This window comes from Microtus pennsylvanicus, chromosome 10 (assembly GCF_037038515.1).
Source record: "Microtus pennsylvanicus isolate mMicPen1 chromosome 10, mMicPen1.hap1, whole genome shotgun sequence".
Taxonomy (NCBI): Eukaryota; Metazoa; Chordata; class Mammalia; order Rodentia; family Cricetidae; genus Microtus; species Microtus pennsylvanicus.
In genome coordinates, this window is record NC_134588.1 from 53,873,891 (window position 1) to 53,898,088 (window position 24,198).

The following is a 24,198-nucleotide window of genomic DNA, read 5'->3' on the forward strand; positions in this document are numbered from 1 at the left end:
AAGAATAGTGGTTCTTAAAAAGTTGTTGTCTTTCTATTGCTATAGGTTTTTATTGCTGTGAAGAGACACTATGACCATGACAACTCTTTATTATTATTTTTTATTTGGGAGCATTAAAAGCACCTTTTAGCTCTGGGATTCAGTAATATATACTTATATAAGACATATTAAAAGCTCATATCCCATTTTTTATGTTATTAACATTTTTCATTTATTTATTGTTTGGAGAATATATATATATATATATACATATATATATATATAAATTTTTTTTTCAAGACAGGGTTTCTCTGTAGCTTTGGTGCCTGTCCCGGAACTAGCTCTTGTAGACCAGGCTGGCCTCGAACTCCCAGAGATCTACCTGTCTCTGCCTCCTGAGTGCTGGGATTAAAGGTGTGCGCCACCACCGCCCGGCCTATTTTTTTATAAAAAAAGAAAACAAGCTATCTTTTTTTCATTATACATACCAGTCCGAGTTCCCACTCTCTCCCCTTCCATTCCCTTTACCTATCTTCCCACCCACCCCCATCCAATCCTCAGAGGGTAAGGCACATTGCTTTGGGGAAGGTCCAAGGCCCTCCCTACTATATGTAGGCTGAGCAAGCTATCATTCAAAGAGAGTAGGTTCCCAAAAAGCCAGAATATGCAGTAGGGATAAATCCTGGTGCTACCACCAGTGGCCCCTCAGTCTGCCCCAGCCATGCAACTGTCAACCCCTTTCAGAGGGACTAGTTTGGTCCTATGCTTGTTCCTTCCCAATCCGGCTGGAGTTGGTGAGCTCCCATTAGCTCAGGTAGACTGTTTCAGTGGGTGATTCCATCATGGTCTTGACCTCTTTGCTCATATTCTCATTCCTTCCACTCTTCAACTGGACATTGGGAGCTCAGTCCAGTGTTCCGATGTGGGCCTCTGCCTCAGTTTCCATCAGTGGCTGGATGAAAGTTCCGTGGTGACATTTAAGATATTCATCAGTCTGACTACAGAGCAAGGCCAGATTGGGCCCTCTCTCCTCTGTTGCTTAGGGCCTTAGCTGGGGTCATCCATGTAGATTCCTGGGAATTTCTCTAGAGCCAGGTTTCTTGCTAATCCTATAATGGCTCCCTGAATCAAGATATTTCTTTTTCTTGCTTTCATCTATGTCCTTCCTCATTCTTGACTATCATGTTCCCTTGAGTTCTCTCCCCTCCCCTTATCCCCTACACTCCCCCTTCCACTCTTCCTTCTTCCCCCACCCCCATACTCCCAGTTTTGTCAGGTGATCTTGTCTGTTTTCACTTTCCAGGTGGATCTATATGTTTTTCTTAGGGTTCACCTTATTACTTAGCTATTCTAGGATCATGAACTATAGGCTCAGTATCCTTTGTTTATAGCTAGTATCCACTTTTGAGTGAGTACATACCATATTCATCTTTTTGGGCCTGGGTTTCCTCACTCGGGATAGTGTTTTCTAATTCTAATCATTTGCATGCAAAATCCAAAATGTCACTTTTTTTTTACTGATGAGTAGTACTCTAATGTGTAAAAGTGCCTATTTTCTTTATTCTTTGGTTGAGGGGCATTTGGGTTATTTCCAGATTCTGGCTATTACAAATAATGCTGCTGTGAGCATAGTTGAACAAACAAATGCCTTTGTAGTATGATTGAGCATCTTTTGGGTATATGCTCAAGAGTAGTATTGCTGGATCCTGAGGTAGGTTGATTCCCAGTTTTCTGAGAAACCACCATACTGATATCCTAAGTGTTTGTTTTCATGGCTTGAACAATGCATGGCACATCAAGATAAGGTAGGCCTGAACTCTTCCCCCTGTATTAAGGCTGAACAATTTAATCCAGCATGGGTAACAGGTTCCCAAAACATGACAACTCTTGAAAACATTTAATTGGTGTGGCTTGTTTTACACTTCAGAGTTCAGTCCATTATCATCATAGTGGGACATGGTGGTGTGCAGGCAGACATGGTGCTGGAGAAGTAGCTGAGAGTCCTATATATTGTAGGCAACAGGAAGTGGTCTGAGACTCTGGGTGATATCGTGAGCATATATGAGACCTCAAAGCCTATCTCCACAAACACACTTTCTCCAACAAGACCATACCTACTCCAATAAGGTTACACCTCCTAATAGTGCCACTCTCTTTGAGAGTTGTTTTCTTTCAAATCACCACAGTTGCCATGTGGGGTAGAATTAGAAGTGATCTAAGAATTCTTTCGTTCGTCTTCCTTCCTTCCTTCCTTCCTTCCTTCCTTCCTTCCTTCCTTCCTTCCTTCCTTCCTTCTTTCTTTCTTTCTTTCTTTCTTTCTTTCTTTCTTTCTTTCTTTCTTTCTTTCTTTCTTTCGACAGAGTTTTGCTGTAGCCTTGTAGACCAGGTTGGCCTCTAAGCCTAGAGTAAACTAAAACCTGTGTTTAAGTCCTAACTCAAGACTTAATTAGCCCTGGGCTGAAAATACTGCCCACTATCATCAAGTGTTTATCATCTATAAACAGGTATACTTACATCAGGAGAAGAACTCACAGCAGGTAATGATGAATTTTAGTTTCTAATTTTCTCTAAATTAAGGAAGTATAAAATTAACCTGTAGTTTTATGGCAAGAGATGGTAATATGGTGTAATTTAGCTGTTTAGTAAGGCTATTGCTGTGCTCACAGAAAAATCTGACCAGTGGACATTTGAAAATTAAAATAAACTTTTGAGAAACAAAGCTATAAAAAGACTTTTAATGATTTTAGTAGGTTTATTGATGTATAATTTACAGAAAATAAAATTCACATAAGTGTAGAATTAGTGACTTTAGTTTATAGAGCTGTGCAACTATTACAGTTAATCTGGTTTTAGATTTCCCGTTTGCTAATGTTAACCACTATTAACTTCCATCTGTAAGGTAACACAAATTATAGGTTTAAAGGTAGCAACTTAGGAGTTTGGCTTCCCTGAATCATAGCCCTGCCATTTACTTTGAGCACCTCTCTGTATGTAACCTTTTAAAATTTTAAATTGGGTAGTAACTGTAATTTTCAAGGCCCCCAGCAGATGCCTTAAATCATAGGTAGTGCTACTCTAGGGATAGAACATAGTACATAGTCTCTCTGTGTGCTTCATACCCTGATACCTCCTTTGCATCATTGATTTTGTACTTTGGGGCCTTTTTTTGAGAGGTTATTCAACACAAATGGGTACTTAATGGGTTCCAGGCCAGCAAGGGCTACATTGTCAGACCCATGTCAGCCCTTTGCCCAACACCAGGAAGTTATCATCTATAAGTAGCTATAATGGTTCCTAAGAAGAAAAACTAGTTTTAAACAGGTATTTGATAAATTTTAAATTTAATCTTTCTCTGAATCAGGGATCCAACAGCCAAGATGGCTATTAAGAAACAATTAGATAGCATATACAGTATAAATCAACAATGACTCAAAATATATTAAACAAGAACTCCTGAAATAAGTCCTAAATTTTAAATTATACTCTATTCTGAGTAACATGATGGAATTGTGCTGTTTGGGAGATGATTCACCTCTTTGTCCAAGAATCTGGATGTTAGTATTTTAATAATTTTATTTCATGTGTTTGCTCCTAGCCCAAGTAGAAGAATGTTTATTGCATTCATTAAACCAAACCATATATCCTGTATGGTGTGTGTATGTATGTGTGTGTGTGCATATGTGCATATATGTGTTGTATATATGTTAGAGATGATGTGAATAACCATATTTGATAAACTTTGAATATTTAAAAAGTGAAGTTGGAAAAAGAAACTTAAAGAATGAAAAAGTAGGAATTTTTTAGATCATTTTCTACAGTTAATTCAAACTTCAAACTTTGAGAATCTTTGCTTTGTAGTTTATCGTTCTCGCAATAGATTACCTAAGAGTGACTTATAGGGTTTTTTTTTTTTTTGTTTGGTTTTTGGTTTTTTGAGACAGGGTTTCTCTGTGGCTTTAGAGCCTATCCTGGAATTAGCTCTTGTAGACCAGGCTGGCCTCAAACTCACAGAGAACCACCTGCCTCTGCCTCCCGAGTGCTGGGATTAAAAGCATGGTGTCACCACCGCCTGGTGACTTACAGGTTTTTAAAAATTGATTTTTAAGTTAATTAGGGAGAGAAAAAAATATGAATGAATATGGTTTATGAGTACAGGTACATGTGCATTTGAGCTTTGAGACCACAGGAGGACTTAAGGTAGCCTGCTCTATTTATCACTTGCTGCCTAATTCCTTTGAGATAGGGTTTCTTGTTGAACATGAAGCTAGGCTGATGATCAACAAGCACCATCTACCCTCTGTCTTCATTTATTTATGTGTATGTCTATGAGCATGTGTGTGGAGCTGCCCACAGAGGCCAGAAAAGGTCAAGTCTCTGAAACTGGAGTTACAGGTTGCTGTAAGCTGGCCTGCTTGTGTACTGAGAATCAAACTCAGGTCCTCTGGTAGAGCTAGTTCTCTTGACTACTGAGCCATCTCTCTAGGCACACCCTCAAAGCTTTTTAATTGATGTAATCTAATTTCTATTCTTATTTTTGTTTCCTGAGCTTTTAAGGATAACCTTAAACAATAATAACAGCAAAACCCCAACTCATTGCAATGTCCTGATGTTTCCTTTATGCTTTCTTGTAGCAGTGTCAGATCTCATATAAGTCCATAATATGTTTTTATTTGGTTCTTATAACTGATGAGAAAGAGGGTTCTATTTTCATTCTTCATGTGGATGTCCAATTTTCTCAGCACCATTTATTGAAAAGGCTGTCCAATTATATTTTTAGCACCTTTGTCAAACCAATCATTTGGCTTGAAAATGAAAGTGCATGAGATTCTACTCCTTCAAATGAACACATACCATAATGAGTTAGAAGGTCTTGCGTTGAGCTCTGCTAATTCTTTTGTGATCACTCTCTTTTTAAATTAAGAAAAAATATTTTTATGTGTATGGGTGTTTTGCCTTCATTTATGATATATAGTGGCGGGGGGGAGGGGTTGCTGGTGGGGACCAGAAGAGGATGTTGCATTCCCTGGATCTAGAATTACAGCCGGTTGTGAGCCACTATGTGGGTGCAGATTGTCTGGAAGAACAGCAAGTGCTCTCAGTGGTCTCTGCAACCCCATCTTTTTTTTACATGTAGAGTGTGTGCCATGACGCAATGTGGAGGCAAGAGAACAACTTGTATAAATTCTCTCCTTCCACCACATGGGTTCCAGGGATTGAACTCAGGATATCAAATCTTGGTGGCAAGTACCTGTACTCATTGAACCATCTCACTAGCCCTTGTGTCCTCTTTTAACTTTTCTTGTTGTCTGCTATATTTTTTTTTGTTTTGTTTTGTTGGCCTTTCACTTATTTTATAATCTATCTAGGCTCAGAAAGCTATGGTTATGCCTTTTACTTTACCTAGAATACTAGGAATTATTTTTTACCATATATTTTAACTTTCATTATTTCATTATTAGTGCACAATATCCCACACATACCTGTCCAAATTTGGTACAGTTCCATTGTATATATGTGCTTTTATCTCCCTGTACTGTATCATCCATTCATAAATGTACAACAATTTGCAACCATCAGTTTAACTGTGATTATTGTTTATATAATGTAGCAGGAGACATAATAGACTTGTGACTTAGCTTACTTGCCACTGTAATCCTTAGCACCAGACTTAGCAAAGAACAAAAGAGCCACAATAAATATGCTTCTTTAAAAAAAAAAAAAAGGCCAGGTGTCCTTATGCAGTCCTGGCTGGCCTCTGGCTGGCCTCAGACCTAGAGAGATCTACCTACCTCTCCAGTGCTGAGATTAATGATGTTAGCCACCATGCCAAGCCCACGTGTTTTATTTTACTGGGAAGGAAGATTTCTAGCTATAAATTATTTAGAAAGGTTATCTTTACAATGTATTATTTGGCAATTTTATATACTTACACAATGTATTTCCATCCTATCCATCCCCAGTACTTCTTACTTTATCTTAGAACATGCTGCAAACATGTTTTATTGTAGTAGTTGACTCTGTAATACAAGTTCTATTTTATTTTTTTCTTTTTTGTTTTCTTTTTGATTTTCGAGACAGGGTTTCTCTGTAGCTTTTTTTTTTTTTTTTTTTTTGGTTCTTTTCCTGGAACTAGCTCTTCTAGACCAGGCTGGCCTTGAACTCACAGAGATCCGCCTGCCTCTGCCTCTCAAGTGCTGGGATTAAAGGCGTGTGCCACCACCGCCTGGCCTACAAGGTCTATTTTAATATCCACATGATGTCTCATAGTAAGTGTTAATAACACAAACCTGCTAGGTATTATTTATAGCTGAGTTTTATTTAAAGTATTTATAATATGTTATAGAAGTTAAAATGTAGGCAGTTTTACAGTTTACTATTTTTTGTTTATGAGAACAGTTTGAACATATGCAAATAACTGATTTAGAAAATGTATTGAATTTGGATCTGGTAAATTCAGCGTGTGATTTTTTTTTATTTTCAAGTTTTGTTTTATATATACTATATATGGAAGATGGAATTGATTATTTACCATAGCTTTGCTTTTATAAAAATGTAAAAAGAGATTATTGTGATATTAAAGTAATATGAAGGTGGTAGAGTCAAAATTGGACTTATCATTAAGTCCAATTTCTTTTCAACAGTTTAATTGAAATTAAGAAAAATAAGCGGCAGATCATTCTAATTTCTTTTCTTTCTCTGTTTTCCAGGTTATATTTCACACTATGTGCTGACTGTATCTACAGAAGATATTTAAAAAAAAAAAAGATAAACTTTTTTCCAAGATTTTGATTCCAGTGGAATCTTTGCTTTAGATTGTGTGTGTGTGTGTGTGTGTATGTGTGTGTATTAGTGAATTGTAACTCCAGAAGCAATGCCTGTACAAGCTCCACAATGGACGGATTTCCTTTCCTGCCCAATTTGCACTCAGACTTTCGACGAAACAATTCGAAAGCCCATCAGTTTGGGCTGTGGCCATACTGTCTGCAAAATGTGCCTGAATAAACTCCACCGTAAGGCTTGCCCATTTGACCAGACCACTATCAATACAGACATTGAGCTCCTTCCTGTGAACTCAGCATTACTGCAGCTAGTGGGTGCTCAGGTAAGATAGTAACTTAGTACTGATTATTGTCTTTAATTGACTATTTTTAATTATATGTGACTATGTTTGGGTGTGTTTACTTCAATGTAGATACAGATGTTGCATACAGAAATAGTCATAGATATGTATAGACATTGATTATTTGTGTATTTCCTTGCTCTGTTAGCCAAAATTTTTTTCTTAGGTTTTTTTTTGAGACGATATTTTTTTTGTGTGTGTAGGTCTAGAGCCTGTCCTGGAACTCATTCTGTAGACCAGGCTGTCCTCAAATTTTGAGAGATCCACCTACCTCTGTCTCCCAAGTGCTGGGATTAAAGGCATGCGCCATCACTGTCTGGCAGCCAAGATAATCTTAAGGGCACCACAGTTCCAATAGCAATGTACATATTTCATGTTTAGATACTGGTTTCTAAACAACTCTCCAATAAAAGGAACCAGAACTCTTGGGAGAAATGGTCAGTTCTAGGGCTAGGACAGCATGTACTCAAACAGTCCTGGAGTATTTTGTGCAAGTATTCAAACAAAGTGATAGGACCATGTCAAGGGCATATCAGAGCTAGTTGAAAGAGCTCCCAGTGGCAAAAGCTAGAAGGGTTTGAGCAAAATAAATAGTCATGTACTGAATTGTAACAGAGTATAAAAAAGAATCAAAGACTCTTTCTTCTGCCTGTGATTTAATTTCATTTAGGGAATTTAAAGTCATTGTCTCAAACATGATTTTTATTTTTTCTTCTTTTTTTAAAACCTTATTTTCAAAGACTTATTTACTACTTATTTATCTATATGTCTATTTATTTATTCATTTTTGGTTTTTCAAGACAGGTTCCTCTGTGTAGCTTTAGGGCCTGCCCTGGAACTCACTCCTCCCACACTTCAACTGGACTTTTGGAGCTCAACCCAGTGCTCCGCTGTGGGTCTAAGTAACAAGGTGAACCCTAAGAAAAACATACATAGATCCACCTAGAAAGGGGGAAATAGACAAGATCGCCTGACAGAATTGGGAGCATGGGGGTGAGGGGAGTAGGGAGGGCGGAAGAGGAAGATGAGGGAAGAAGGGGAATAGGAAAGAGAACTTGAGGGAATGGGATAGTCGAGGTGGAGGAAGGACAGAGATGAGAACAAGGAAAGAGATACTTTGATTGAGGGAGCCATTTGGGAGCTAAAACCTGACACTAGAGAAATCCCCAGAAATCCATAAGGATTACCCCAGTTAAGACCTTTAGCAGTAGAGCAGAAGGTGCCCAAACTGGCCTTGCCCTGGTAGTCAGACTGATGAATATCTTAAATATCACCATAGAACCTTGATCAGCAACTGATGGAAACAGACAGTGGTTTTTTTTTTTTTTGATTACACTCTTTTTAATTGTGTTTTTGTTCATTGCTGTTTTTTGTATATGAAGATACAAGGCAGAATATAGCTAGGCAGAAAAACTAAACTGAAACTGAATGCAGGGAGAAAGAAGGCAGAGACAGGGAGATACCATGTTGCCATCCAAGAAGCAAGAGGTAACAAACCATGACCCTCGTGGTAAAATAAAAAATAGTAGAAATTGATTAATTTAAGATATAAGACTTAATTAATAAGAAGCTTGAGCTAATAGGCCAAAGCATATGTAATTATTTCATAAACAGCTGTAGGAACCAATGAGTGGGACCAGGTGAGTGAAGAGAAACCAGTCCAGGGAGACCAGCAGAATAGAGAATATTTGTAGCTACAGTCACAAACAAAGGATTGGCTTCCTCCTTCCACCATGTGGGTCCAGGAAATTGAGCTCCGGTCTTCAGGTTCAGTGACAAGCACCTTCGTCCTTTGAGCCATCTTGATGCTCCTTCTCAGATTACATCTTTGAACTTTATTACAGTTCTGAAAATATATGTGTAATCTCTGGCTTTTTCAGTTGTTCATTTAAGTATAAGTAGCACATGTGTTCATTGCTATGATTAAAGAGTGGTTTTGATGAATAACTTAAGCCATATACAAATATTTTTAAATTTATTTTTATTTTATTTGTATTGGTGTTTTGCCTGCATGTATCTCTGTGTGAGGGTGTCATATCTTGGAGATAGAGACAGTTCTTAGCTGCAAGGTGGGTGCTGGGAATGGAACCCTATATGCTCTCCAGCCCCTGTCATATACAAATATTAATGTTGGAGGAACCTAGCAAATGCTGTCTTAGCCAGGTGAACTAGATTAATGTGAACAGATGAGTCATATTGATAGTAGATCTTTGGCATGATGTGATGAAAGTGGCATTTTTTTCCTCTATGGACCTAATACCAAAAATATCTAACCCCAATCTCTTTATGAGAAAAACAAGATCCTGTCAAAAGTCAGTATATAACATGCATACCAGAGATATAAAACTGAAAATCATCAAAACATAGGCAGTACTGGAAAATAGTCAAAACTTCTGGAATCTTATAAAAAATAATATATTAGGTATCCTGGATGAGATTTTGGAACACAGGAAGGCTGTTAGGCGAAAGTGAGGCATTCTGAGTAAAATCAGGATTTTTAGCTGTAATGATGATGAGTCTTAACTTTGGCATATCAATGTCAGTAATTCTACCAACACAGCATGATAATGAGACAAAGTGTGGTGTGGTAAGAATTCTCTGAACTGTCTTTGCCATTGTCCTATAATATTAAAATGCTTCTATAAAATCTTTTTTAAACCAGAAAAAAATGTTTAATCTTACTAATAATTAGGGAAATGCAGGTTTAGATAGTTGCTTTTTTTTTTCTTTTAACCTCCTCAGCTTGCCACAAACAGTGTCTGACTAGTGGTGGTCATGGACTTGGAAATGGAGACTTTTGTGTGTTGCTAGGGAGAGTGTTTTCTGGGAAGCTCGGGAAAATAAAGCTGACGTGCATACAGCTCTGTAACTGTAGCAGTTGCACTTCCAGGTATTTAACACATGCTTACAAGGGGGACCAGTAGAGGGATGTCACCATGTCTATAAAAGCCTAAATATCACAGTGATTCACTGTGTAGTCTGTACTACAGAAATACTACACATTTACGGAAGTTTCCTAAATCCCCACAATTATGGTGGAAATCAAAACTAAAATTATTTTTTTTAAAAAGACAGAATCTTGTATATCTCAAGCTGTCTCAGATTCACTATATATTCGCTATATATATATATATATATATATATATATATATATATATATATATATATATATATATGTACATATGACCTTAAACTCCTGATCCTCTTACCCTTTTCCCTCCTGCATGCTGGAATTACAGGCATATGCCATCATACCTGGTTTATGAGGTGCTAAGGATTGACTCCAGGACTTTTATGCATGTGAGGAAAGCACTACCAGTTGAGCCACATCAGATCAATTTTAAAAGCCATTGACAATTTGGGAGGCAGAGGCAAGTTAATCTCTGTGAGTTTGATTGAAGTCTCATAGTGAGTTCTAGGACAGCCAGAACTATATAGTTGAGACTCTGTCTCAAAAACAAAACAAACAGACCAAACCCAGTGACAAAGTTTAGCATACCATTAAGTTCTGTAAATCTTCATACACATGATTAGATATTTAAGGATATATTACTATGCATATCAAATACAGGGAATGAGAAGAGTCAAGGGGAACTCACAATATACTTCAAGAAGGCATTTACATAGGCAAACAAAGACATCCTTTCCACCAAAAAAAGCATTGAATTTTAGAATCTAAATCTCTCTCTCTCTCTCTTTTTTTTTTTTTTATTTTCGAGACAGGGTTTCTCTGTAGCTTTTGGTTCCTGTCCTGGAACTAGCTCTTGTAGACCAGGCTGGCCTCGAACTCCCAGAGATCCTCCTGCCTCTGCCTCCGGAGTGCTGGGATTAAAGGCGTGCGCCACCACCGCCTGGCTTAGAATCTAAATCTTTTGTACCAAAATATTTTAAATAAGTTTATGCCAATCCTCGTGTTTTCATCTGAACAAAAGGCATTGTAGTTGAGTAGAAAATTTCCTAAGCCTCAGAGTTATCAGAAAAATCTTTCCAGGTGTAAATGTTGTGACTCCAAATACTAAATCTTGAAATAACTTTATATCTGTGTGATACATTTGGCCCTGAAAACACAAGTTTTTCTTAGAAAATTTGAATGACAGTTTGAGGCATAAGCCACTCCTGCACTGCTACCAGTTGGCTGTTCTACTTCTTTGTTGAAGCTCCCTCTAGTGACACAAAAGTATATCTACTCCTTAAATTACTAAATTCCTTTCAGGAGAAAGTATCATACACAACACATATCTGAGCTTCTTGAAAAACAAAGGCTTTCAGCAGTTCACCAAATTTTACAGATTAGGGACTATAGAGATAGTTCAGCAGTTAATTGTTCCAGCTCCCGCATCAGGCAGCAACATGCATACTCAAATGCAGATAGATACATATAAGGAGAAACAAAGTTTAAGTCTTTAAAAAATTAACTTGTTCATTTTGGTGTGTGATGCTTACTTGCAAGTTTTTTATAATAAAGCTTTAATAAATGTTTAAATTATATACAGTTTAATCCCGTTACTTAGCTTTGGTATTGTTTACAATGTCAAGTGTTTTCAGCTTTGGTTTTGCCACCTGTATGTCTCAGCTTAAGTGTTTTGTGTTCTGTTTCATTGCTGATTCTAATCTCTTCATCCTTTATATTATCTGTAAAATCATGTCGGGATGTCAAAGGATTAAATATATAAACATTTAGTGAGTCTTGACGTTTCATATATATATATATATATATATATATATATATATACACACACACACACATACTTTAGTATTATTAATGTTTATTATTATTATTATTAAAGCAAGGCTGGAGAGATCTGGCTTGATAGTTAAGAAAACTTGCTGCTCTGGCAGAGGACCCAGGTTCAGTTCTAAGTCCCTACGAAAGTCACTCACAACCATTGCAGTTCCTTCGGATCCAATACCTGCATCTGGCCTCTTTGGACACCAGACATGTTCATGGTGTACTTACATTCATACAGATAAAATAAATGAATAAATATATTAATCTAAATCGTGTATATTTTGAACTTTTTTTTTTTTTTTTTTTACTTTTGAGATAGGGTCTATATAGCCTTGGCTGCCCCGGAATTTGCTATATAGACTATGCTAGCCTTGAACTCAAAGATCTGCCTTCCTCTGCCTTCTGAGTGTTTTGGGATTAAAGCCGTGCACCACCACACTGACTGAAAGAGATTTTTAAATACTTTTGCCACAAGGTATCTGAAATGATGATAATCATCTTTTTCTTTTTTTTCTTCTTCTTCTTCCTCCTCCTTTTTTTTAATGGTTTTTCAAAACAAGGTTTCTCTGTATAGTCTTGACAGTCCTGAAACTCAATCTGTATGTAAACCAGGCTGATATGGGAATCATATTTTACTTCATAAACATTTATGCTCAACACTAAGACATTTAATTGATTTAAAAATCAAACATTGAGGCACTACTTTGTACCCAATGCAATGGCTCTTTAAGAAAGCTAAATAGGGTATATTGAGACACACTTGTAGTCTAAGCACTTGAGAGGCTAAAGCTCAAGGCCAACCTGGGTTGTTTAAACCCCACCTTAAAAACAAAGAGAAAAAAGTGGGTGATAAGTATGTGGTAAATATATTAAAAGGTTTGTAGGCAGATTATTTTACCTATTGGAGACCACAGAAATACAATGAGATATAATTAAATAATGAAATAATAATTAAAAATAAGTGAAGTATTGAGGACTGAGGAAATAGCTTAACTGGTAAAGCACTTTCCTTGCAAGCATGGAATCTTGAATTTACTTCCAAGAATCCAGATGGAAAAAGTGGGTATAAAGGCTAGAGAGATGGCCGAGGGGTTAAATCACTGATTAGTCTTTTAGAGGACCCAGGTTTGATTCCCAGCACCCATATGGCAGCTTACAATCCAACTAATGTAATATGTGTGGTACATGGACATATTTGCAGGCAAAACGCCAATACACATTAAATAAATAAACATTAAAAAAAGAAGCAAGTATGGTAGCACATACTTATAATCTCAAGGCTGGAAATTTATTTGGAAGTCAGCCTAGCCTACTTGAAAAGTTGTAGGTCAGTGAGAAACCCTGTCTCTAGGTATATGAGAAACAACCACTGAGGTTTTCCTCTTTTCTCCATCAAAAGAACAAAGTCAACCAGGTTGATTAAAAACATGATGTGGTTATATGTGGTGGTACACACCTTTAATCCCAGTACTTCAAAGGCAGACTACCAGCATGGTCTACATAACAAATTCAAGATCAACCAGGGCTGCAATTGAGACCCTCTCTCGGGGTGGGGATGAGAGTAGGGGCAAAAGGGTTTCCTTTGTGAGTGAGGAAAATTTTCAGTTGGTGGTACTAGCTGTTAATACTACAAATCATTGAACTGTGTATGTTAAGCCTATTAATTATATAGTATTTGAATTCTCTTTCAGTAAGGCTGCTATAGAAAAATAATAGATGGTATATGTACAAGAAAATTTTTTAAAGCAATTTACAAATTTAGTAGTTATAATGTTGCCAGCATTGGGACTATCAACAGGTAAATTGTACTCAATAAAACATTTAATAGGGGCTGGAGAGATGGCTCAGAGGTTAAGAGCATGGACTGCTCTTTTGGAGGTCCTGAGTTCAATTCCCAGCAACCACATGGTGGCTCACAACCATCTGTAATGGGGCCTGGTGCCCTCTTCTGGTCTGCTAGCATACGTACAAACAGAATATTGTATTCATAATAAATAAATATTTAAAAAAAACATTTAATAAATTAATGAAATATTCAAAACTTTTTTTTTTGGCCTCCAGATCCCTGAGCAACAGCCCATTACTTTGTGTAGTGGGGTTGAAGATACAAAGCATTATGAGGAAGCCAAGAAATGTGTAGAAGAATTAGCCTTGTACCTGAAACCACTCAGCAGTGCTAGAGGTAAATGCAATTATTAAAACTCATGCTAAACAAACAATAGTTTGTTTTTTGAGACAGGGTTTCAATGTATAGCCCTGGTTGGCCTAGAACGTTCTATGTAGATCAGGCTGGCCACATTGAGGGAGATCGACCTGCCTCTACTTCTCAAGTGTTGGGATTAAAGTTGCGTCCCACCACACTTGGCCAAATATCTCTTTTTTTTTTTTTTTTGAGACAGGGTTTCTCTGTGGTTTTGGAGCCTGTCCTGGAACTAGCTCTTGTAGACCAGGCTGGTCTCGAACTCACAGAGATCCGCCTGCCTCCGCCTCCCGAGTGCTGGGATTAAAGGCGTGCGCCACCACCGCCCGGCGGCCAAATATCTCTTAAGGATACTTCTATTACCATAAAAATTGCATGCTATAAATGAATACTAATGTATGAAAACTTTGTCTCTCTCTCCTCCCTTTCTCATTCACTCTTCTCTTCATCTTGCACTCTTTTCCCTACTTAGTTTTCAGTGTTAGACAAGCATTCTACCACTAAGCTATCTCTCTCTATTGCCAGCCTTAGTAAATGCTATTGAATTCATTTATTCATTGTAAACCAAACCCACTTTGTCGTGATATTTCATTTGTATTTTAATAAATAAAGCCTGCCTGAAGATCAGAGAGTAAAACAGCCCATTGGTCAGCCTTACAGACCAGGCAGTGGTGACCTACACCTTTAATCCCAGCAGCCACGCTAGTTTGCCATAGAAACTGTGGTAGTAGTGCACTCCTTTAATCCCAGCCCTAGAGAGAATTATAAGACTGGAAGTGACAGCTGTCAGACACAGTCTCATTCTGAGATTCCTGGAGGCAAGGATTGTCCTTTCAGACTGAGGTAGAGGTAAGAGCCAGTGGCTGGCTGTTATGCTTTTCTGACTTTCAGGTTGAACCTCAATATCTGTCTCTGGATTTTTTGCTCTACTACTTCATGCTAAATAATAATATAAATCACAGCAAATAAAGTAGTACTAAATCCAGAGTTTAAGTAATGTTGGAAATATGAATGGCTGTAGAAATGACTGCATATAATAGTGGTTTAGAAAGGCTTTGCATCAGTTGACAGCCCCTTCTTTTCCCTTGGAGACAAGGTCTAGCCCAGATTGGCTTTAAAGTTGCTTTGTAGCCGAGGATGACTTTGAACTACTTCTGATCCTCCTGTTTATGCCTCCCAGTGCTGAGATAATGAATGAATAACAAATAGTATTTTGGCCGGGCGGTGGTGGCGCACGCCTTTAATCCCAGCACTTGGGAGGCAGAGGCAGGTGGATCTCTGAGTTCGAGACCAGCCTGGTCTACAAGAGCTAGTTCCAGGACAGGCTCCAAAACCACAGAAAAACCCTGTCTCGAAAAACCAAAAAAAAAAAAAAAAAAAAAAAAAAAGGTATTTTGAATGTCATACTTTCATTTGTTTTACTTTTAAATGATAGTCTTGTATAGTTATTCATTTTTTTTTTTTAAGACAGGGTTTCCCTGTGTAGGTAGCTCTGTCTATTCTGGCCTCGAACTTACAGAGATCTGCCTGCCTCTGTCTCTTCTCAAGTGCTGGAATTAAAGATTTGGGACACCAAACTGTTAACTTATTGTTTACTTTAAATACTCTAAGAGGACCAAGAACTAGTCACAGGTCTACAAATCAGCCACTCTAGAGGAAGTGCTCTTGGATCACAAAATTGCCCAGTAAACCTAGAAATAGCTTCTTTGTTCTTGTCTGCAGGAGTGGGTCTGAATAGCACTACTCAGAGTGTTCTGAGTCGCCCAATGCAGAGGAAGCTTGTGACTCTAGTCCACTGCCAGCTAGTGGAAGAAGAAGGAAGGATCCGTGCTATGAGGGCTGCTCGATCTTTAGGTGAACGCACAGTTACAGAGCTCATTCTCCAGCACCAAAATCCTCAGCAGCTCTCCTCTAATCTCTGGGCAGCAGTCAGAGCTAGGGGCTGCCAGTTCCTTGGACCAGGTATATAATTAAAGTTTGGTTGTTACTGTTGTTGCTGTTGACTGCCCAGTCCCCACCCTTACAAGGTATTCTAAAAGTATGGGATAAAACAAACCCCTTAAGTAATGTACAAATTCCTCATCTTTTGTTAAATTCTCTTATCAAGTACTATCCCAGTGATAATCCAGATTTGATGTTAATTTTTCAGAGAATTCACTGATTTTTCTCTTGATAACAGAAGCTTATATATTTTGAAATGTTTTTTTCTATATCAATGACCTATCTACTTAATAAAATATATAATAAGACAGAATTGCCCACAAGCATGGCTTTAAAATGTAATTTTAAATACATTGTATTGCTTGGGGTTTGTTTTGTTTTGTTTTTGTTTGAGACAAGGTTTGCTGTATAGCTCTGACTGTCCTAGAATTCAGTCTGTAGATTTGTCTTACCAGGAGCCCAGAGAGTGCTGGGATGGAAGATGTGCACCACTATGCCAGCTCATTGTATTGTTTGTTAATTGCATGGTATTACGTTCCTCTTCAGATAATGGATTTATGTCATCTTTGTTCATGATACACTTTGATTTGTACTATTTTTTTTTTTTTTAGCAATGCAGGAGGAAGCACTGAAGCTTGTCTTGCTGGCCTTGGAAGATGGTTCTGCTTTGTCACGGAAAGTGTTGGTTCTCTTTGTGGTACAAAGACTGGAACCACGTTTTCCTCAAGCCTCTAAAACCAGCATTGGACATGTTGTTCAGCTCCTTTACAGAGCCTCCTGCTTCAAGGTATGGATCTAACTAAACTCGAGTTCAGGCTGGAACATTGCTTTCTCTCCAGACTTTAAATGTCGACCTTGTACTTTAATACAATTTTCTGTGCTTTCCTAAAACTAATCAGCATATTTTTTCTTTTTTAAAGAAGGCAGATTGTATTATATTCCAGTTAAGTTCTATTGTGTTGTTGTGTTTCATTTGTTTGGTTTTGTTTTTGGTTTGTCTGCACTGGTGGAGATTGAATCCAGAGCCTTCCATATGTTAGTCAAGTACTCTATTGCTGAAATATAGCCTCAAATTCTTGGACTTAAATGAAGAGACTAATCACCTGTTATTTCCCACTGTCTTAGGATTTCTACTTTGTTAGGGTTTCTATTGCAGTGAGAAAACACCATGACCAGACTTAGGAAGGAAAGAGTTTATTTTTCATATACTTCCACACAATAGTCCATCATTGAAGGAATTCAAGACAGGATTAAGCAGAGTCTGTGAAGGAGTGCTGCTTACTCAGCCTGCTACCTTATAGCGCCCAAGACCACCAACCAGCCTAGGGGTGACATTGCTCACAGTGAGTTGGGCCTGCTCACAGCAATCATTGATGAAAAGAATACACCACAGACTTGCCTACACACCAGTCTAATGGGAGCATTTTTTTTCAGTTGAAGTTCTGTCTTCCCAAACAACTGTTTAGTTGACATAAAACTGGCCAGCACACCCACCAAGACTGTAAATTTGTTCCTACCCAGGCTTTGGTAGCACACGCCTTTAATCTCAGCACTCAGGAGGGAGAGGCAGGGTGATCTCTGTGAATTCAAGGCCATCCTGGTCCACAAAATGAGTTTCAGGGCTGTGGAATGAAACCCTATCTCAAAAACAAAAACAAGTGGGGGAGGGGCTGTTCCTTAAGTAATTGTGCTTACATACAGTTCCAGACATCCTTAGCATTTGGCTTTAGTATAAAAGATAATGCTGGACATATTTTCTTGTATTCCAGGTTAAATCTTCACTGTCTCAAACATTGATAGCCATCATGTGTCTCTTATTGTTCATCCTGTTTTATTTTCCTATCTTTTTAAAAGTTTTCTTTCTTCTGATATAACCTACAACTAATACTTTATTAGCTTGCTAACTATAAGAAAATTCCTGAAATCACCATAATTCTTCAACTGATACTCTACTGAATGGGGTCTCAGTTTTTTGTATGGACTTAAAACCACAATTACTCTCTTCAGTCCAGATTGTTTCTAGATATAGTATTTTACATTTATTGTAATGGTTAAAAAGAATAATGTAATGCTTCAGTGAATATAATTTAGAATATATTTTAGAATGTCTATGCTTTCCATGTTATTATTCTTTATGTTGTAATTTTTTAAAAAAAGCGGCACGTGAGAGAAAAGACTGCTTGCAACAGAGTTCAGATGGAGAAGGTTTTTTTGGAGGGGGAGGAATGTGAATAGGAAAGTGGGGGGGGGGCGGGGTGAGAGGAAAGGCCAGCCTTGAGGACAGGTGTGGTACAAGAGAGGCAAAGGCAGAGAGACAGGCAGAGAACCAGAAAGAGAAAAAGGAAGAGACGGGGAGGTGGGCAAGGCCCACCTTTTAAAAGGTAACATAGCAAACATACACAGAGATCCTCTTAGTGGCTGGCTGCAACTGAGGATGTATCTTGAAGACCTCAAGGGCAGGCCAGTACAGATGTTTCTTCACTTGACTTCCTAATGAAAACTTTAGTTAGAGCTTACTTTGGTTTTTTGTTTGTTTGTTTTAGCTTACTTTGTTATAAGGATGAAGTTGTGTTGTTTCTTTTAACACCATACTTGAATCTTTCTCTGAAACTGTACCTTTTTACTTCATAAAACCCAGTATTGCTTTAGAAAAAAATAAGAGTACATTTTAAAATATTTTAAGTGTGATTTATAATTTCTTTCTTTCTTTTTTTTTTTTTTGGTCTTTCGAGACAGGGTTTCTCTGTGGCTTTGGAGCCTGTCCTGGAACTAGCTCTGTAGACCAGGCTGGTCTCAAACTCACAGAGATCCGCCTGCCTCTGCCTCCCGAGTGCTGGGATTAAAGGCATGCGCCACCATCGCCCGGCTATAATTTCTGACTGTTGTACTCTGCAGTGTTCTTAGGCAAAAAGTTTAAAAATGGAAATTTTTTACATTAATAACATGGGTCCTTATGGGAATAAAAGGTTAATACAATAAGATTTTTACTTTTGGCAATATGGGAAAAACCACTCTGCCACAAGCTACAGCTCCAAACTCCAAACACCTTTTAAAATGTGTTAAGGATGTTATTCTTTTTTAAAAAATGCTGCAGGATCCCCGCGGCAGTAGGCAGCAGAAATGCTATAAGTCCCAAATGGTGGCGGTGGGCCATGTGGTGGCAGGCAGTGGGCTCTGGGAGCAGCCAGTTCCAGGCAGAAATGGCTGCTGGTCCCAGAGCGGTGGCCTGAGCGGTGGTGGCGGTGGCGGGCCGTGTGGCGGCAGACAGCAGGCCCTGGGAAGCAGCCAGTCCCAGGCAGAGACGGCTGCTAGTCCCAGAGCAGTGGCTGGTTCCAGGCAGGGAGACACATGGCCGGTGGGCAGAAGACAGAAACATGGATAGACAAGACATGCAGGGTGAGGTTGAATGTTTATTCAGGGGGTTATGGAGGAGGAAGGGTGAAGGGGGGGACAGAGGGGGGGGGGAGAGAGAAGAGGAGAAAGAGACAGAGAAGGGGGGAAAGCTGAGAAGTAGGGAGAGAGGCAGAAGCGAAGCTGCCTGTCTGAGAGGAAGATGGAAAAGAGAAGGAGCTCAGGCGGGAAGCTGAAGATCAGCCTGCCTCAGCGGATGGGGAGGGGAATGGGTGTGGCTTGTCCCTTAAAGGGACCAAAACCATAACATTCCCAGGTCTTCCTTATAATAAAAAGCACACACGTCAAGGAAGCAGAAAAGGAAGGGCCCAAGATGGCTGCGGGCAGGTCAGAGGTAATGGGAGTGGGCGTGGCTTGTCCCTTAAAGCGACAGGAAAGCACAACAGAATTATTTTAAGTTTTTAAGCCTTTGGCCTAAATCCCCCTGACTTAAAGTATAAGTTACTGGGATAACAATAGCACTTATGTCAGACATGCTACAAAATTTAAAGTGAGTTAATACAGCATTATAATGGTTTCATTAGGTAATTTAATATACCGTCTAACACATACCAAGGTAGCTATTTTAAAGAATATTTTTGAGTTAAGCAGTGATGGCACATGCCTTTAATCTCAGTGCTCGGGATTCAGAGGCAGGTAGACCTCCAAGTTTGGGCCTAAGCTAGTCTACAGAGTGAGTTCCAGGGCTACACAGAGAAATCCTGTATAGGAAAACCATATTCATGTAAATATGTGGAGTGCAGGTGCAGGCAGAGGCTGGAAGCCAGTATCAGGTATCTTCCCCAGTTGCTCCCTACTTTAATTTTTATGTGGGTTGTCTCATTGATTGAGATAGCTGGGTACAAGCCTAAGGAGGTCTGTGTCTCTTCAGTGTTCTTTATAGAGGTGGGTCGTTTCGTGTGTCCCCCCCCCCAATTTGGTTAGTACTGGAGATCTGAAGCAAGTAACTACTTTACCATGTGAGCCATCTCTCCAGCTCCCCTCCCTGCCTTTTCATTTTTTAAAAAAGGTTGTTTTTTTGTCTTAAAAAAAAAAAACTTGGTTTTTGTTTGTTTTTGCGACAGTGTTCTGTAGCCCTCCCTGATCTTGAACTTGTTAAATAGATAAGGCTGACCTTGAAACAGACATGTCCAGCTGCAAGTTTTATTACTAAAAGTTAATCTCTTCCAGCATCTCATGCTCTATACTTTTTGGCTGTGGCCTGTTTCACAAAACTCAATGGAAAAATTAAGATAGTTCAAATTAGTCACATTTAAAATTACACACATTGGAAGTTCTGTTATTAGTGTCAGATAACTTATTAGGTAAATCCTAGAGTTGTAATCTACATTATGAAGAAGGTTTTTTTTTTTTGTACTCATTACATATTTTTTTTTAAATGTCTGTGTACAAGTATAATAAACTGTATTGTTTCTATGAGAAGATTTTGACATCTGTGGCTGGGTATGGTGTTGCAAGTCTTTAATCCCATCACTTGCTGATGCAGAAGCAGGCAGATCTTTGAGTTCCAGGTCAGCCAGAACTATATAGTGAAAACCTGTGTCAAAAAAAAAGTGTAAGATTTTGACATCTATAATGGGAGATGTATTGAAGGCAGAATGGTGTATCTTGCTATTGCTGCTAAAAGGAAGTTATTATTTTGAAATTTTTTGTTGGGACAATGGCACAATGGTAGTCTTGGGACCCACATAAAGAAGAGAACTGATTCCTGTATGCCTGCCACATGCAGTGCTCACACACATCAAACTAAGACATGCAAAAGTTACAGTTTTTGTCTACATGTGTTTATATAAAATAAGAGACTTGTGTTATTAGATTTTTTTGTGTGTTTTTTCTAGGTCACCAAACGTGATGAAGACTCTTCTTTGATGCAGCTGAAAGAAGAATTTAGGACTTATGAAGCTCTGCGACGAGAACATGACTCCCAGATAGTGCAGATTGCTATGGAAGCAGGCTTAAGAATTGCACCAGACCAGTGGTCCTCTTTGCTTTATGGAGACCAGTCTCACAAATCTCATATGCAGTCCATTATTGACAAGGTAGGCTGTTTTTGTTCCTTACCTCATGAACAATTTTGGAGTCTTGATAAGTTATTTTGAAATGATTTTAACCAATGAATATCAACATAATAGTATATGTCAGATTTCTGTAAATGTGGCTGAGAATTAGATGACAACTAGTCCATCAGAACGACATTTGGTTAGTGTTGCAGTGCTTCCTTCAGCTGGTCTTCGCCCACGTTCCTAGTCATCGCTGCTCTTCCTTTATTATTGTCTTTGAATTTGGATTACCATAATAGTTACAGCGTATTTCTAGGTTTATTTATTTATTTTTATTTTATGTGTATTACTGTTTACATACATGTGTGTCGGTGCGTCACATAGTGCCTAGTTCCTGAAAAAGCCAGAAGAGTGTAGTCAAAGGGCCTGCTAGTTGGGGTTTCTGTCCTGCCCAGTTCCCACAGCCAGCAAGTCCCAAAGTTATAAACTGATTAGCCCATTAGCTCAGGCTTTGTATTAGCTCTTATAACTTATATTAACCCATTCTTATTATTCATGGCCCAGTACCTTTTTCAGCGGGGTAGGTCACACCCTTCTGTGGCCTTCCTCTTTCCTAGAATTCTCCTGTTCTCATTGCCCCGCCTATACTTCCTGCCTGGCCAATCAGTGTTTATTTAAAACATGATTGACAGAATACAGACAATTCTCCCATACCAGAAGAGGGCTTTGGATTTCCTGGAATTAGAGCTACAAATAGTTGTGAGCTTCCACGTGTGTACTAGGAGTTGAACAATATCTGGAAGAGCAGCCAGTACTTTTAACCACTGAACCATCTCTCCAGTTCCTAAACCCTGTTCTCAAATGCTTTTATCTAATCTTACATAGTTCCCATTTAATGAATGATCTGTTGAGGCTTTATGATTCTCACTCAGAATAATTTTACATATACTAAAGTTACCTTCTTCCATGTTAAGTTTGAAATTTTCAGTAAGCTCGTTTTTATTGTCTCTTTTGATGTGAAGACTGCTAGAAGTAACTGTTAGGTCTAGCTCTATTATTTATATCTAATGCAGGAATGTGTTTTCTTTAAAACTGCAGTAATAGTTTAAGAGTTGTTGCATATCAACCTAAAATGTATGAATGTGGAACAGAAAGTCTTAAAGCACTGTGTAATATTATGTTGTAATTTGCTAACTAATATTAGTATTTATTTAGTTTATCCTATTTCCTTGAATATTTAAAATTTCAGAAATGACTGTCAACTTGAAAGTCCATAGTATATTTAATTTAAAGATAGGGTCAAAATCTAAGAGTATTTTAAAAAATATTTAGCATTTATTAAATACTGTGTACCTGGATGATCTTAAGTAATTTCCTTTGAGCAACCTTACATTATCCCTTCCATGTAGAATCAGAGAAGTTTGTACACTTTACAGATATCTAGGTTATTGTCTAGTCAGTGTTGCATTGCTATGAAGAGACACCAAGACCATGGCAACTCTTATAAAAGAAAGTATTTATTTTTCCTTTTTTTTTTTTTTTTTTGGTTTTTCGAGACAGGGTTTCTCTGTGGCTTTGGAGCCTGTCCTGGAACTAGCTCTTGTAGACCAGGCTGGTCTCGAACTCACAGAGATCCGCCTGCCTCCGCCTCCCGAGTGCTGGGATTAAAGGCGTGCGCCACCACCGCCGGGCAGTTAGAGAGATCTTGTTTAGTCAGCAAGTAATTCAGTCTGGCCAAAGTATAGGTTAGGTGGATAGACACAAACTAAAATTAATAAATTGCAAAAATGAAGGTGTAAATAAACTGTGTTTTTAAAAAGGGTTTTAATGTTTTAAATGACAAATTAATGCTGACCTTTTCTTTTTAAGTTGCAGACCCCTGCCTCCTTTGCACAGAGTGTTCAGGAGCTAACAATTGCTCTCCAGCGAACTGGAGACCCAGCAAACTTGAACCGACTAAGACCCCACTTGGAGCTACTAGCAAACATTGACCCTAGTCCAGGTAAAGCCAAGAGAAATGAATGAACTATTATATGTACCTCAGTATTGCTTGGTGATTCTTCAGTTACATTTTGTACATTCCTCTAAAGTTTCCCAAAGTCGTTTCCTAGATATTTTCAGCAGTATTTTAGGTTTTGCCACAGATAATGTCCTCTTTATCTCATTAGTTCACCTCAACTAAAATTCATTCAGTACTTTATATTGTACTGCCTTGCTCACTAAGAAAATAGCTCTCCTGCCACACCATTCTGTATTTTACTCTTTTCACATCTGTGCCACAACTTGTTTTCTCAGGTTTCCTTTAGTGCCTTCTTCTTAACCCCATCTTCACATAGGTTGTTCCATTAATAGTACTTGGGCATTTCTTTCTCATCCCTCCTTGACCTGAAATTGTTAGCTGAACAATATTTTAGTCTTCTCAAGGTTTCCTTCTAAGCAGAGGTAGCGCTTCATACAGCTACTACAGTTTCCTAGTTACTACTTCTGGAGACGATGTCGAACTCTTGAGCTACTTCCTATATTTTCAGCGCTTATTAATATTGGCTGCCTCTTTGCTACAGAAAAGCTTCCGCTGCTTTATTTTTAAAATGCATCACTGTTTGAGGAATTGTTTGTACATCCCAGCTGCGTAGAACCTAAATAACCACACGGAAACTATTAATTAAATCACTGCTTGGTCCATTAGCTCTAGCTTCTTATTGGCTAACTCTTATATTTTAATTTAATCCATTTCTATTAATCTGTGCATCACCACGAGGTCTTGGCCTACTAGCTAAAGTTCCCAGTATCTGTCTCCAGCGGCTCCATGGCTTCTCAC

At 38.4% G+C, this 24,198-nt stretch overlaps 1 protein-coding gene across 1 annotated transcript in view; it reads left to right on the plus strand.

The window, feature by feature from the left end:
• The window catches only part of Rc3h1 (ring finger and CCCH-type domains 1), a 67,120-nt gene that overhangs the window by 13,792 nt on the left and 29,130 nt on the right, over positions 1–24,198 (plus strand). The window contains exons 2-7 of the mRNA XM_075988379.1: positions 6,687–7,081; positions 13,890–14,010; positions 15,751–15,990; positions 16,581–16,756; positions 21,219–21,419; positions 23,250–23,382. Of these exons, the coding sequence (XP_075844494.1) occupies positions 6,851–7,081; positions 13,890–14,010; positions 15,751–15,990; positions 16,581–16,756; positions 21,219–21,419; positions 23,250–23,382 (1,102 nt within the window). The 5' untranslated portion in view covers positions 6,687–6,850. The remainder of the gene's footprint in view (positions 1–6,686; positions 7,082–13,889; positions 14,011–15,750; positions 15,991–16,580; positions 16,757–21,218; positions 21,420–23,249; positions 23,383–24,198) is intronic.